The 13,342-nt window shown below is 42.9% G+C and overlaps 1 protein-coding gene across 1 annotated transcript in view; it reads left to right on the forward strand.

Annotated features, from left to right (window-relative positions):
• The first annotated feature begins 2,958 nt into the window (after window positions 1-2,958).
• DIPK1A (divergent protein kinase domain 1A) overlaps window positions 2,959-13,342 on the forward strand; it is a 128,279-nt gene continuing 117,895 nt past the window's right edge. The window contains exon 1 of the mRNA XM_027536488.1: window positions 2,959-3,092. Within this exon, the coding sequence (XP_027392289.1) occupies window positions 3,039-3,092 (54 nt within the window). The 5' untranslated portion in view covers window positions 2,959-3,038. The remainder of the gene's footprint in view (window positions 3,093-13,342) is intronic.

Here is a 13,342-nt window from a genome sequence, read left to right on the forward strand (position 1 = left end):
GTCTATTGAGTAGGTGATGCCATCCAGCCATGTCATCCTCTGTCATCCCCTTCTCCTCCTGCCCCCAATCCTTCCCAGGGTCTTTTCCAGTGAGTCAGTTCTTCGCATCAGATGGCCAAAGTATTGGAGTTTCAGCTTCAGCATCAGTCCTTCCAATGAACACCCAGGACTGATCTCCTTTAGGATGGACTGGTTGGATCTCCTTGCAGTCCAAGGACTCTCAAGAGTCTTCTCAAACACCACAGTTCAAAAGCATCAATTCTTTGGCGCTCAGCTTTCTTCACAGTCCAACTCTCACATCCATACGTAACTAACTCAAGTGGGCCCTTAATGACACTCAGCAGGCCTGTGATATATTTTCTTTCCTAGTATATTCATCTTTCCATTCTCCTGGATGAATATATCACATCTTCGCTTCTTTCCTCATCAACTTCAGTTACTCTTCCGAATCTCCTCTTCCCTGCTGATGACCTTACATCATATGTCTCTGAAAAAAATAATCAGAAGAGAACTTCCACAGATCCTCACCACTGCTCCTATGACCTTCCCTCCAGTTTTCATAGATGAACAGTCTGTACTCCTGTCTATAGATAATCCTTTCATTTGTGTGCTAGATCATAAACGTTTCCCCTTTCAAAGGCACCACTCTAGCAATTCTCTCTTCTTGCTCCTTCATAAAAATTTCCTCTCTTCTAGATCATTCTCATTGAAACAAATATTTCAATTTTTTGGCCAACCTACTTTTGACTCCACTTCCACCACCAGTTAACTGTGGTGGTAGGCTCCCCATGATCATTTTTGGGCTCCCTTATACAGGAGAACTTCTAAAAAGAATTGCCTATAATATTAGTATCTCCAATTTCTCTCCTTCAATTTTCTCTTAAACCCACTCAAGTTTTTTTTCCCATTTCCCATAGCCTCCATGGTACTAAATCCAGTAGTTATTTCTCAGTCCTCACTTCCTCACTCACATGTAAGCACTAATACCTCCTTGATAACATTATATTCACTTGACTTCCAGGCACCTCACTCTCAGCTCACCAACTTCACTGGCTGTTCCTTTTCAATCTCCTTTGCTGGTTCATCCACTCTCCTGCCTTGAAGTTACAAGGTTTCATCTTTGGTTCTCTTCTATTTATATTCACTTCCTTGTGACTTTAAATATCATTTAATATCTCTATTTTTGGACAAATCTAAGTTTCTGATGACTTTTAGATCATACTACTGAGCTGGCAAAAACTCCTATATCCTGGGCTGTAGTCCTCAGTAAGGTCACAGAATAAGACATAACTTTCATCTTAAAAAAAAAAAAGCTGGTATCTCTTATGCTGCATATGGTAGCTTGGACCACCCTTCTTAACACTGCACTCCCATGTACAACTGCCTACTTAAGATCTCCACTTGAATTTCCAATAGATATCTTGAATGTAAAAAAGTCCAGTCCTGAATTCCTGATCTTTGTCCCCTACCCAACTCTACCTGTAGTCTTCCTCATCTTCACCGGTTTGTTTTCTTTAACATACCCTCTATCTGCTTTATTATCCTATTTGATTTTCTTATGTATTACTTGTTGCCTGCTGCCCCCACTTCCAGAATGTAATATCCACAAGGGGTGAGGGTTTTGTATTTTGCTCAGGTATATAACCCAATCAACTAGAACAATGTCCAGGGGCTCAATTAATATTTGTTTATTGAATGAATGAAAGAACGAATTAAACCAGTACTTATCATACTCAGAAATTACTGAAATCTTTTAACTCAAGCTGAAAGATCAATGAAAAACGGGTTTATTTGCCGCAATAAAATACCACACAGGTTTTAAACCTGTTTGTGCTTGGGTTGGGGGAGGGGCAGGCAAGAATGCAATTCTTCAGAAACGGAAAACACTAGAACAAAGCTTAAGTAAAAACCACAGTGAGAGTTAGTCAAGTTTTGCTCCTAAGGAAACTTCTTGTTAGAGCAAGAGGCCTGAGTTCTAAGTGGCAACCTATGGGGTAAAAAGAAGCAAAAAGCATCTTCTTACAAGTCACTAGGATCAACAGCTGTTCTCTCCTGCTAGGATGGCTGTTTTTCCCTTATTTGGACTTCACTGTCAAAAGAAAGACACCACACCCTGTGTTATGTAGCCTTAACTGAGTGTGCCACGTCCCGGGCCTCCTGACTTCAGAACTGTATTTAATTTAGTAATGTTTGTCTTTTTCTCTTTTGACTCAAGGTTCGTGGGTAGGGCCAGGAAAGCTCTAAAGCTGTTTTGAAGCAATTCAAACCCAAAAGGTCAGACTTTAAAAAGTACTCAGGAAAAACAAGTTTAAGGCTGTAAGAGTTTAAGGCTGGATGTGGGGGCAGGTTACATTCAGTAGAGGGGAGCCCCGTCTGCGTTGGCTCAGGGGATGCGCCAGTCGGTTGCTCCCGCGGCCGCATGGGCCACGGTACGCGAGGGAGGAAAAAGCCGGTCCCCAAGGAAGGAGCCCCACGCTTCCCTTGAATTTCCTCGCAACCCGCCCAGACACGTCCGGGCTGAAGGAGCAGAGTCCAAAAGAAGCGTCAGACCTGCCGGGCGGGGTGGCGGGACGCGCGGCCAGGGTAGCCAGGAGCAGCCACTTAGGTCGGCGTGTTCGGAGAGCTGGGCTCCCCGGCCCTCCCCTCCAGGCGCCGAACAAGCGACACCCCGGCTTCCGCGGCGCCCCCTCCTTCCTCCGCACGCCTCCCCTTTAAGCGCGAGGCGCAGTTGGATTTGTGTCGGCCGAGCGAGGCGCGACTCCCCTTTATGGCGGAGCCGGCAGCGGCGGCTCTGACAGCAGCGGCGGCTCTGACAGCAGCGGCAGCCGGGCGAGCAGAGCAGGAGGCCGGGCCTCGGGCCGCCGGCCGCCGTCGCCGCAGCGGGGCCGGGGGGAGCGCGGCGCGCGCCGCGACGGGGGCGGAGGAGTGGGCGGGCCCGGCCGGACTGGGGGCGGGGAGGCGGGGAAAGGCGGGGAGCCGGGTCGCCGGCGCTCGGGTCCGCCTCTGACTGCGGCGCGGCGGGGCGATGTGTGATTACCATGGCGAGGAGTCTCTGTCCGGGGGCCTGGCTAAGGAAGCCCTGTTACCTCCAGGTAGGCCGGCGGCGAGCCCGCCGCGCGCCCGCTCTCTGCGCGGGACTTGCCCGCCTTCCTCCTTCCTCCCTGGGTCGGCGCCCGCCCGAACCCCGCTGCCCCCTGCCGTCCGGCACCTGGCGGCGCGCCCTCCCTCGCTGACCCGGCGCCGCAGCCTCCACCGCGGCGCTGTCCCGCCGCCCCCCAGCGTCCCGACCGGTCCGGGCTCGCCCTCGGCGCCTCGCATCCCGAGAGCCCCGGGACGTGACCTGGGTGCGACCCCACGCCCCTCGCGTTTGGGGCTCCGCAGTCTGGGCTCGGGACGTGCCGCGGTCCTCTCCCTGGTCCATTGCTCTCCTCCCCCCTCCCTGGTGGGCCCCGCAGGGAGGCTGTTCTCGGTTCAGTCCTGAGTCCTCAGTAGGTGGTAGGAAAGGTGGTGTGTCATTCCTCCATATTTTAGAAAATTATGACAAATTGTCACATCAGTGTTTTCTTCATACCCTGGTGAAGCGGCATATGCCTCGGGCTGAACCACTTGGTTCGATCTCCATCACACCCGTGATTTAAACGGGAGCAAGGGCTCAAGCGAGGCGGATGGATGTTTGCTTTTTAAAAGGAAGGGGACAATGTCTTGTGCGGATCCCGAATACGCCAACAATGCAAATGTAATTCTGTTATGTCATGTATACTATTCGCGTGTTAATTTTTCATAATTTCCCATTCCACCCTCTATTCCGCTGCCAGTCTGTGTCTTCGAACCCTGCTACAGCTTTCATGTTAGTCACCAGGGGGACCTAGTAGACACCATGAGTAGCTGAGCGCAAATCCATCACCCAAGTGGAAAAACAACTACAAATCAGTTCTTCGCGTGGGTCAGCAGTTGTGTCTGCATTCAGAGAACAGTATTCCTTTACCGCTTACATTAAAATGCTTAAAGGTATCGATAGATTATTTGGGGATGGGAATTCATTAGGTGGTGCTTTTATCAATTATTTTAAAAGTTGAGAAGAAACCGTCGTGGGGCACGTAAATCTTTCATTTTTGTTTGGAAATTGCATGTGTGAATCACTACTCTGCAATGAGTGATGTACTTCAAGTTGGACGCTTGATTGATAGCTCATAAAATGAAGAATATAGGAGTAAAACTGATTGTTCTGAGCCTTTGTAGCAACTCCGCCAGTAGTAATTGTGCCCGAAAACAGTAGAGCAACCCAGTGTAGAATTCAATCCAGGCCAGATACCTCTTTGTAACCCTTTATGTGAAGAGAAAAAAAAAAAGGAAAACAAACCACTTTCCAGACTCTATTCTCAAAATTAGTTTGAGATATTTAAAATCTTTTTTCTTAACTAAAACTGTCTAGCTTTTTTTTTTAGATTTTGTGGCACACTTTTAGACTTTGATTCATTTGGTTCTCAACGTTCTCCACACAAGTGATTGTGACATTTTTTTGGCACCATAGCATAAGAACTTTCAGATTGGCTGAGTTAAGGTTAGTTTTTCAAATAGTTAGGCTTCTGTTAATGGCAAACATTTAGTAATTCTGCCTTCCAGAATGTGTGCATCATTATCCATTACCAAATTAAGGTAAACTCAGGTCCTCAGCATTTCAAAAGGATTTGGGGGCATAGTTATATATTAGTAGGCTATTTCTATATAAAATAATGATTAAATAGAAAACTTTGTTGATTATAGTATTGTATTTGTGATAAATTTTAGAACTTGGGAACCTGGAGTACTGGTGTTTTAAACATTGTCTTGGTATTAGTATTTATTATTTATTAGTGTTTAGGAATTTTCTTGTTAGTTGTCCTTCACCATGCCTTTTCAGTTTAACCCGCTGAATAAAAAGGCCTTCACATTACTCAGTGTCATGCCTTCTTCTGTTCTCCATTGCTTAAATGCTTCACCTTTTGTTTTTAATACTACTTCTACTGTGTGGAGCTTCCCTGGTGGCTCAGATGGTAAAGAATGCCTGCAATGTGGGAAACCTGGGTTTGATCCTTAAATTGGGAAGATTCCCTGGAGAAGGGAGTGGCTACCCACTCCAGTATTCTTGCTTAGAGAATTCCATGGGCAGAGGAGCCTGGCTAGGTCTCACTTTTTTTTTTTTTTCTTCCACTAGGTGCTTCAACTGTAAATTGTTTTGGATGAAGTCAAAGAAAAATATTTTCATCTAAGACTATTGTACAGCTATCTATTCAGTTTCTCAGTCACTGAAAGTTGAATTAACATATACATTACTCCTTTCATTTTTTATTTTTATGATCTTTTAAATTTTATTTTATTTATTTTTGTTGTTTTTTGGCAGTGCCATGTGGCTTGTAGAATCTTAGTTCCCTGACCAGGCTTTGAGCATTGTGAGCGTGGAGTCTTAAACACTGGACAGCCAGGGAAGTCCCTGATTTTCTTTAAAATGATGTTCCTTTGGGAACAGTGTGAGGCATGAGGACAGAGCTGAGTTTTGTTCATTTGTGCATCTGGTTCATTATGACCTTGAAAAAATTTCGTAACTTTCTGGTTCCATAGTTTCCATATCATAAGTAGAAATTGTGGTTCTTAGCTGTGTAATCACATGAATGTAGTGAGGATAAGCTCAGTTTCAGTTCAGTCGCTCAGTCATGTCCGACTCTTTGTGACCCCATGGACTGCAGCATACCAGGCTTCTCTGTCCATCACCAACTCCCAGAGCTTACTCAAACTCAGGTCCATCGAATCGGTGATGCCTTCCAACCATCTCATCCTCTGTCGTCCCCTTCTCCTCCCGCCTTCAATCTTTCCTTGCATCAGGTTCTTTTCAAATGAGTCAGTTCTTCACATCAGTTGGCCAAAGTATTGGAGTTTCAACTTTAGCATCGGTCCTTCCAATGGATACTCAGGACTGATTTCCTTTAGGATGGACCTTCTTGGATCTCCTTGCAGTCCAGGAGACTCTCAAGAGTCTTCTTCAACACCACAATTCAAAAGCATCAATTCTTCGGCACTCAACTTTCTTTATAGTCCAACTCTCACATCCATACATGATTACTGGAAAAACTATAGCCTTGATTAGATCTTTGTCAGCAAAGTAATGTATCTGCTTTTTAATGTGCTGTCTAGGTTGGTCATAGCTTTTCTTTCAAGGAGCAAGCATCTTTTAATTTCATGGCTACAGTCACCATTTGCAGTGATTTTCAGTTCAGTTCAGTTCAGTTGCTCAGTCGTGTCCGACTCTTCGCAACGCCATGAATCGCAGCACGCCAGGCCTCCCTGTCCATCACCAACTCCTGGAGTTCACTCAAACTCATGTCCATTGAGTCGGTGATGCCATCCAGCCATCTCATCCTCTGTCGTCCCCTTCTCCTCCTGCCCCCAATCCCTCCCAGCATCAGAGTCTTTTCCAATGAGTCAACTCTTCGCATGAGGTGGCCAAAGTATTGGAGTTTCAGCTTTGGTATCAGTCCTTTCAATAAACCCAGGACTGATCTCCCCTAGAATGGACTGGTTGGATCTCCTTGCAGTCCAAGGGACTCTCAAGAGTCTTCTCCAACACTACAGTTCAAAAGCATCAATTCTTTGGCGCTCAGCTTTCTTCACAGTCCAACTCTCACATCCATGCATGACCATTGGAAAAACCATAGCCTTGACTAGACGGACCTTTGTTGGCAAAGTAATGTCTCTGCTTTTTAATATGCTGTCTGGGTTGGTCATAACTTTCCTTCCAAGGAGTAAGCATCTTTTAATTTCATGGCTACAGTCACCGTCTTCAGTGATTTTTAGAACCCCCCAAAATAAAAGTCTGTCACTGTTTCCATTGTTTCTCCATCTATTTGCCATGAAGTGATGGGACCAGATGCCATGAGCTTAGTTTCCTGAATGTTGAGTTTTAAGCCAACTTTTTTACTCTCCTCTTTCACTTTCATCAAGAGGCTCTTTAGTTCCTCTTCGCTTTCTGCCATAAGGGTGGTGTCATCTGCGTATCTGAGGTTAATGATATTTCTCCTGGCAATCTTGATTCCAGCTTGTGCTTCATCCAGCCTGGAATTTCATATGACGTATTCTGCATATAAGTTAAATAAGCAGAGTAACAATATACAGCCTTGACGTTCTCCTTTTCCTATTTGGAACCAGTCTGTTGTTCCATGTCCAGTACTAACTGTTGCTTCTTGACCTGCATACAGATTTCTCAGGAGGCAGGTAAGGTGGTCTGGTATTCCCGTCTCTTAGTTTTCCAGTTTGTTGTGATCCACACAGTCAAAGGCTTTGGCATAGTCAATAAAGCAGAAGTAGATGTTTTTCTGTAACTCAGCTACATGTAGTTAAATCTATTTTGTGGCATCTTAACTGCATTTTTAATAGAAAAGCATGTGAACTTAAATGGTAAATTTACATGTAAGTAAATATGTTCATTTCCTTCTACCAAAGGTCCCTGACTTTCTATCATCCCCTCTTTTATTTGTTGAGTCTTTATTGATCTAGGGGCATGATATGACTTAATTTTACTGACTTCATCATTTACTTAGTAAATATTTGTCTATGCTTTTCACATGCCAGAAACTCTGTGAGGGGGTTGGGATTCTACAGAAGCTAAACAAACACCCTTGTGATCCTCATGGAGCTTAAAGTCTAGTCAAGGAGACAAACATTAATCAAATAACCTTAGAAATAAAAGTGCTATGAATAAAAAGTGAAGGGACAAAAGACTGCCTGAGAGGAAGAGAACAGTTTCTCTCTTTTTAAAAAGTATTTTACTATAGAAATTTTTATACATACATAAAGCAGAAAAGAATAATGTACTCTCAGGTACCTGTTACTTGCCCTCAACAATTATCAGTATTTTGTTTCATGTCCTTTCCCCTGTGTCCTTTTTCCAACTAAAATATTTTGAAGCAGATCCCATATATCACATAATTTCATTTAAATGCCTTAGTATGAATTTCTAACAGATAATGATACTTTTGACATAATCATAATACCATTATCATGCCTTAACAAAATTAACAGCAGTTTCTTACTTTCTCTCATTCTCCTACATATGCATTCTGAGAGAATGACTAGATTTGATTTACCATGGGATGGATTTACTGTGATATGAGAGGGTCTCTTGGTAAAAACAAAACAAAAAACTCTCCCCTTACGAGCTAATTCCTACCAGAAGTTCTTTGAAGGAAAACTTAATTCTCATTTCAGGTTTTGGGAGAAAGTCTTAGAAAATGTCTGGTGTAAGTAACATTTTCATGTAAATGTAATATTTTAAAGTAAAGCTGTAATTAGTCAATAGATATATAAAAGATTTTGTTTTGTTTGGAGATAGGGTTGGGGTGAAGAGCACTGAAGGAATTAAATTTCAAAGATAGGGGGATGAGGTGAAGGGCCCAGCAAGAAGAGAGGAAAGTTTCAGAGACCAGCTTTGTATGCTTGCTTACAGTTTTGCTCTTCTGTCTTCAAGTGGGTGGAGTCCAAAAGTAGTTCTGTTCTGAGGTGTTCAGGCCTTAGGACTTGAAAGTTTCTCTTCCTACTGTGGTTTACAGGAAAAAATTTTAAGCAATTACCTATAAAGGAGCTTCATTCTCAGTATTTTCTTTAATCCAAAGGTCACTGTGATAATTGATAATGTTTCTGGAAACTGTAGAATGTTTCTAGGAACAGTGGACTTCACTGGTGGCTCAAATGGTAGAGTCCACCTGCAAAGCAGGAGACCCGGGTTCAATGCCTGGGTTGGGAAGATCCTCTGGAGGAGGAGATGGCAACCGACTCCAGTATTCTTGCCTGGAGAATCCCATGGACAGAGGAGCCTGCAGTCCATGGGGTTGCAGAGTTGGACATGACTGAGAAACCAACACTTTCTAGAAACTGTAGTATGATGCAATTTATGATAAGTTTTCAGCTATAATATGGCTTAAGTAGGCATTTATGGACTAATGTGGGGACCTAATTACTTTTTGCAGTTTTGTTTATGTAGCAAAGGAGATTCTTCTGCTTGTGAAGAGAAAGACTGATAATAGTATATACCCATGTAGTAGAATATTGTTCAACAATAAAGAGAAATGAAGAATTGATATATGCTATAACATGGATGAACCTTGAAACCATTAAATATATGAAAGAAGCCACTCATAAAAGATCACATATTCTGGGGTTCCATTTATTTGAAGTAGCCAGCAAAGGCAAATCTGTAAAGACAGAAGATAGATTAGTTCTTGCCTAGGACTGGGAGGGTTGTGGGGAAATGGGTATGGGGTTTCTTATGGGGTAAAGGAAATATTCTAAAATTGATGCTGTGCACAACCCTGTAAATATACTAAGATCCACTGAATTGTATACTTTAAATGAATAAATTGTATGGTATGTGAATTATATCTCAATAAAGCTGTAAAAAAAGAAATTTAGTTTATCCCATTGACATGGTTCTTCTCACTCCTTCTTGTTATAAATTCCACCCATGCCAGCTTTTTGGTGTAGAGAGTACTTCGTCCAGAGGACCAGTGCAGGCACACTGCCTGTGCGGCCTCTCTGTGAACCAAGAGGGCTTGTGATCTGCTAGAAGTAGGTATAGCCCAGCAGCATTTACCTGAGCAAACAACGGCTCAGGGCAAGGCAACATTCCCAGAGCACATTAACTTCAAGTTCTGTCCTTCCTGGCTAGTTTGTTGAAAGCTTACCTGGGAATTAGTATTTCCTGGACTAGCTATATGTTGTGGCACATTGAACAGAGTAGAATCCTGCCTCTGAGAACAGGATCTGTAGGTGTGTTCATGTTCACTAGTTTGGACCATGTTTAGGCAGTGTTTTTCTTCCACACAGCATTGTGATGGTACTCTTTGGGGCCTGTGTGGTGACCCAAGTTGACACCTGTGTTTGTCTCTTTTTAGCAGTGTGTTTTCAACAAATTAGGATCCACTTTGTTTAGAGTTTGCTCATAGCCTGAGTGGGACTGATAACACAGCAGCCCTATAATTCATTGGTTTTCCTTTATAATACCTTCCTTCTTCTCACTGTCATTAAGTCCTGGAAGAATGAAAGTTAAGACAATTTAAGCTAATTCTCTATACTTAGATTAGACACATTTTCCATTCCAGTCATTCTGCCTACGTGCGTGCCCTGTTACATATAAAAGGCTGCTGGAATGCTAATGGCATTTGAAGTCTGAGATACTTGGGTGCTTATGAGGGTTTTTCAAGTCCTTTAAATTGCAAAAGTTTTAAATTTCTTAAGGTAGCCTCTTAAAAATAACTAACAGTTTCAATGTGTTCAGTAGGGCTGTTATGAATGGATGGATAAATGGCATGTTCTAATGAGGGTGTCAGCACTTTAACATTTCTGATACCTACCTGGCTCTTTGATTTACATTAGTACTAGTCTTCAAACGTGACTGCTGTAGATGGTTTGGTTCTTTTTTACTTCATGTGTATATTTTTGCAGGATTTAGTGTCTTGTAGGGTTACTGATATGGTTTAGTTGATAATATTGACAATGTTGACAAATACTGTAGTAAGAATAATATGGCTTCTTGCTCATTTTCAACTCCCAGGATTATTTTAAATCTAAGGGTAATAAAAGCAAGTATTGTTTCCTGTTCTCCAAAGGGAGGACTGTAGGTGGTGTGGTTCATCAGCTCTTTAATACCTGCTGTACAGGGTTAAACTTTTGCCTTTGCCTGAAACTGAATCTCCATAACTATGATTAGCTTTCTTAAAGTAGTGACTATACAGGGAGCATATGCATCCCATAATGTCTTAAATTTAAGCATAGAATTATAATGCAGCCTTTTGATATTATTATTAGTCACTGTAATAAACTCAAAGAAATGGTGAATTCTCATGCAGATTTCATACTCACACACTTTCAGGCTATCAGATCAGATCAGATCAGTTGCTCAGTCGTGTCTGACTCTTTTTGACCCCATGAATCGCAGCACGCCAGGCCTCCCTGTCCATCACCAACTCCAGGAGTTCACCCAGACTCACGTCCATCGAGTCAGTGATGCCATCCAGCCATCTCATCCTCTGTCATCCCCTTCTCCTCCTGCCCCCAATCCCTCCCAGCATCAGAGTCTTTTTCAATGAGTCAACTCTTCACATGAGGTGGCCAAAGTACTGGAGTTTCAGCTTTAGCATCATTCCTTCCAAAGAAATCCCAGGGCTGATCTCCTTCAGAATGGACTGGTTGGATCTCCTTGCAGTCCAAGGGACTCTCAAGAGTCTTCTCCAACACCACAGTTCAAAAGCATCAATTCTTCGGCGCTCAGCCTTCTTCACAGTCCAACTCTCACATCCGTACATGACCACAGGAAAAACCATAGCCTTGACTAGACGAACCTTTGTTGGCAAAGTAATGTCTCTGCTTTTCAATATGCTATCTAGGTTGGTCATAACTTTCCTTCCAAGGAGTAAGCGTCTTTTAAATTTCGTGGCTGCAATCACCATCTGCAGTGATTTTGGACCCCCCAAAATAAAGTCTGACACTGTTTCCACTGTTTCCCCATCTATTTCCCATGAAGTGGTGGGACCGGATGCCATGATCTTCGTTTTCTGAATGTTGAGCTTTAAGCCAACTTTTCACTCTCCACTTTCACTTTCATCAAGAGGCTTTTGAGTTCCTCTTCACTTTCTGCCAAAAGGGTGGTGTCATCTGCATATCTGAGGTTATTGAGATTTCTCCCGGCAGTCTTGATTCCAGTTTGTGTTTCTTCCAGTCCAGCGTTTCTCATGATGTACTCTTATTTAACATAAGTTAAATAAACAGGGTGACAATATACAGCCTCGACGAACTCCTTTTCCTATTTGGAACCAGTCTGTTGTTCCATGTCCAGTTCTAACTGTTGCTTCCTGACCTGCATACAAATTTCTCAAGAGACAGGTCAGGTGGTCTGGTATTCCCATCTCTTTCAGAATTTTCCACAGTTTATTGTGATCCACACAGTCAAAGGCTTTGGTATAGTCAATAAAGCAGAAATAGATGTTTTTCTGGAACTCTCTTGCTTTTTCCATGATCCAGCAGACGTTGGCAATTTGATCTCTGGTTCCTCTGCCTTTTCTAAAACCAGCTTGAACATCAGGAAGTTCATGGTTCACATATTGCTGAAGCCTGGCTTGGAGAATTTTGAGCATTACTTTACTAGCATGTGAGATGAGTGTAATTGTGTGGTAGTTTGAGCATTCTTTGGCATTGCCTTTCTTTGGGATTGGAATGAAAACTGACCTTTTCCAGTCCTGTGGCCACTGCTGAGTTTTCCAAATTTGCTGGCATATTGAGTGCAGCACTTTCACAGCATCATCTTTCAGGATTTGAAATAGCTCAACTGGAATTCCATCACCTCCACTAGCTTTGTTCGTAGTGATGCTTTCTAAGGCCCACTTGACTTCACATTCCAGGATGTCTGGCTCTAGGTCAGTGATCACACCATCGTGATTATCTGGGCCTAGCATGCAGTAAAAGGGTTTCTTCATTGTTATCTTCCCAGTACCTCAGCTTTTCATCTTAATGTTTTGTATTCTTTATAGTTTTCTTTTTTTTACGGTTTTCATTCCTTAAAGTTGCTTTGAAAAACAATACTATACTATTCTGTTAAATACCATATTTTGACACTGACTGGAAAGATAAATGTCTCACATTTTTAACATATTTAGTTCTAGACATTTAAATATTTTGTGAATAATTTTTCTTTAAAACCCTTTAATCTACAATGCATATGGGTTTAGAAATAGCAGAATACTGCAAAATGAACATGTTTAAAAGACCAAAATATTAGTCGATGAATTTTTCTTTAGAAATAGTAGGGGATTTTTTTTGATAATTAAGCAGAGACATTACTTTGCCAACAAAGGTTCGTCTAGTCAAGGCTGTGGTTTTTCCTGTGGTCATGTACGGATGTGAGAGTTGGACTGTGAAGAAGGCTGAGCGCCGAAGAATTGATGCTTTTGAACTGTGGTGTTGGAGAAGACTCTTGAGAGTCCCTTGGACTGCAAGGAGATCCAACCAGTCCATTCTGAAGGAGATCAGCCCTGGGATTTCTTTGGAAGGAATGATGCTAAGGCTGAAACTCCAGTACTTTGGCCACCTCATGTGAAGAGTTGACTCATTGAAAAAGACTCTGATGCTGGGAGGGATTGGGGGCAGGAGGAGAAGGGGATGACAGAGGATGAGATGGCTGGATGGCATCACTGACTCGATGGACGTGAGTCTGGGTGAACTCCTGGAGTTGGTGATGGACAGGGAGGCCTGGCGTGCTGCGATTCATGGGGTCGAAAAGAGTCAGACACGACTGAGCAACTGAACTGAACTTTAATGAAAT

Source organism: Bos indicus x Bos taurus, chromosome 3 (assembly GCF_003369695.1).
Source record: "Bos indicus x Bos taurus breed Angus x Brahman F1 hybrid chromosome 3, Bos_hybrid_MaternalHap_v2.0, whole genome shotgun sequence".
In the NCBI taxonomy this organism is placed as follows: domain Eukaryota; kingdom Metazoa; phylum Chordata; class Mammalia; order Artiodactyla; family Bovidae; genus Bos; species Bos indicus x Bos taurus.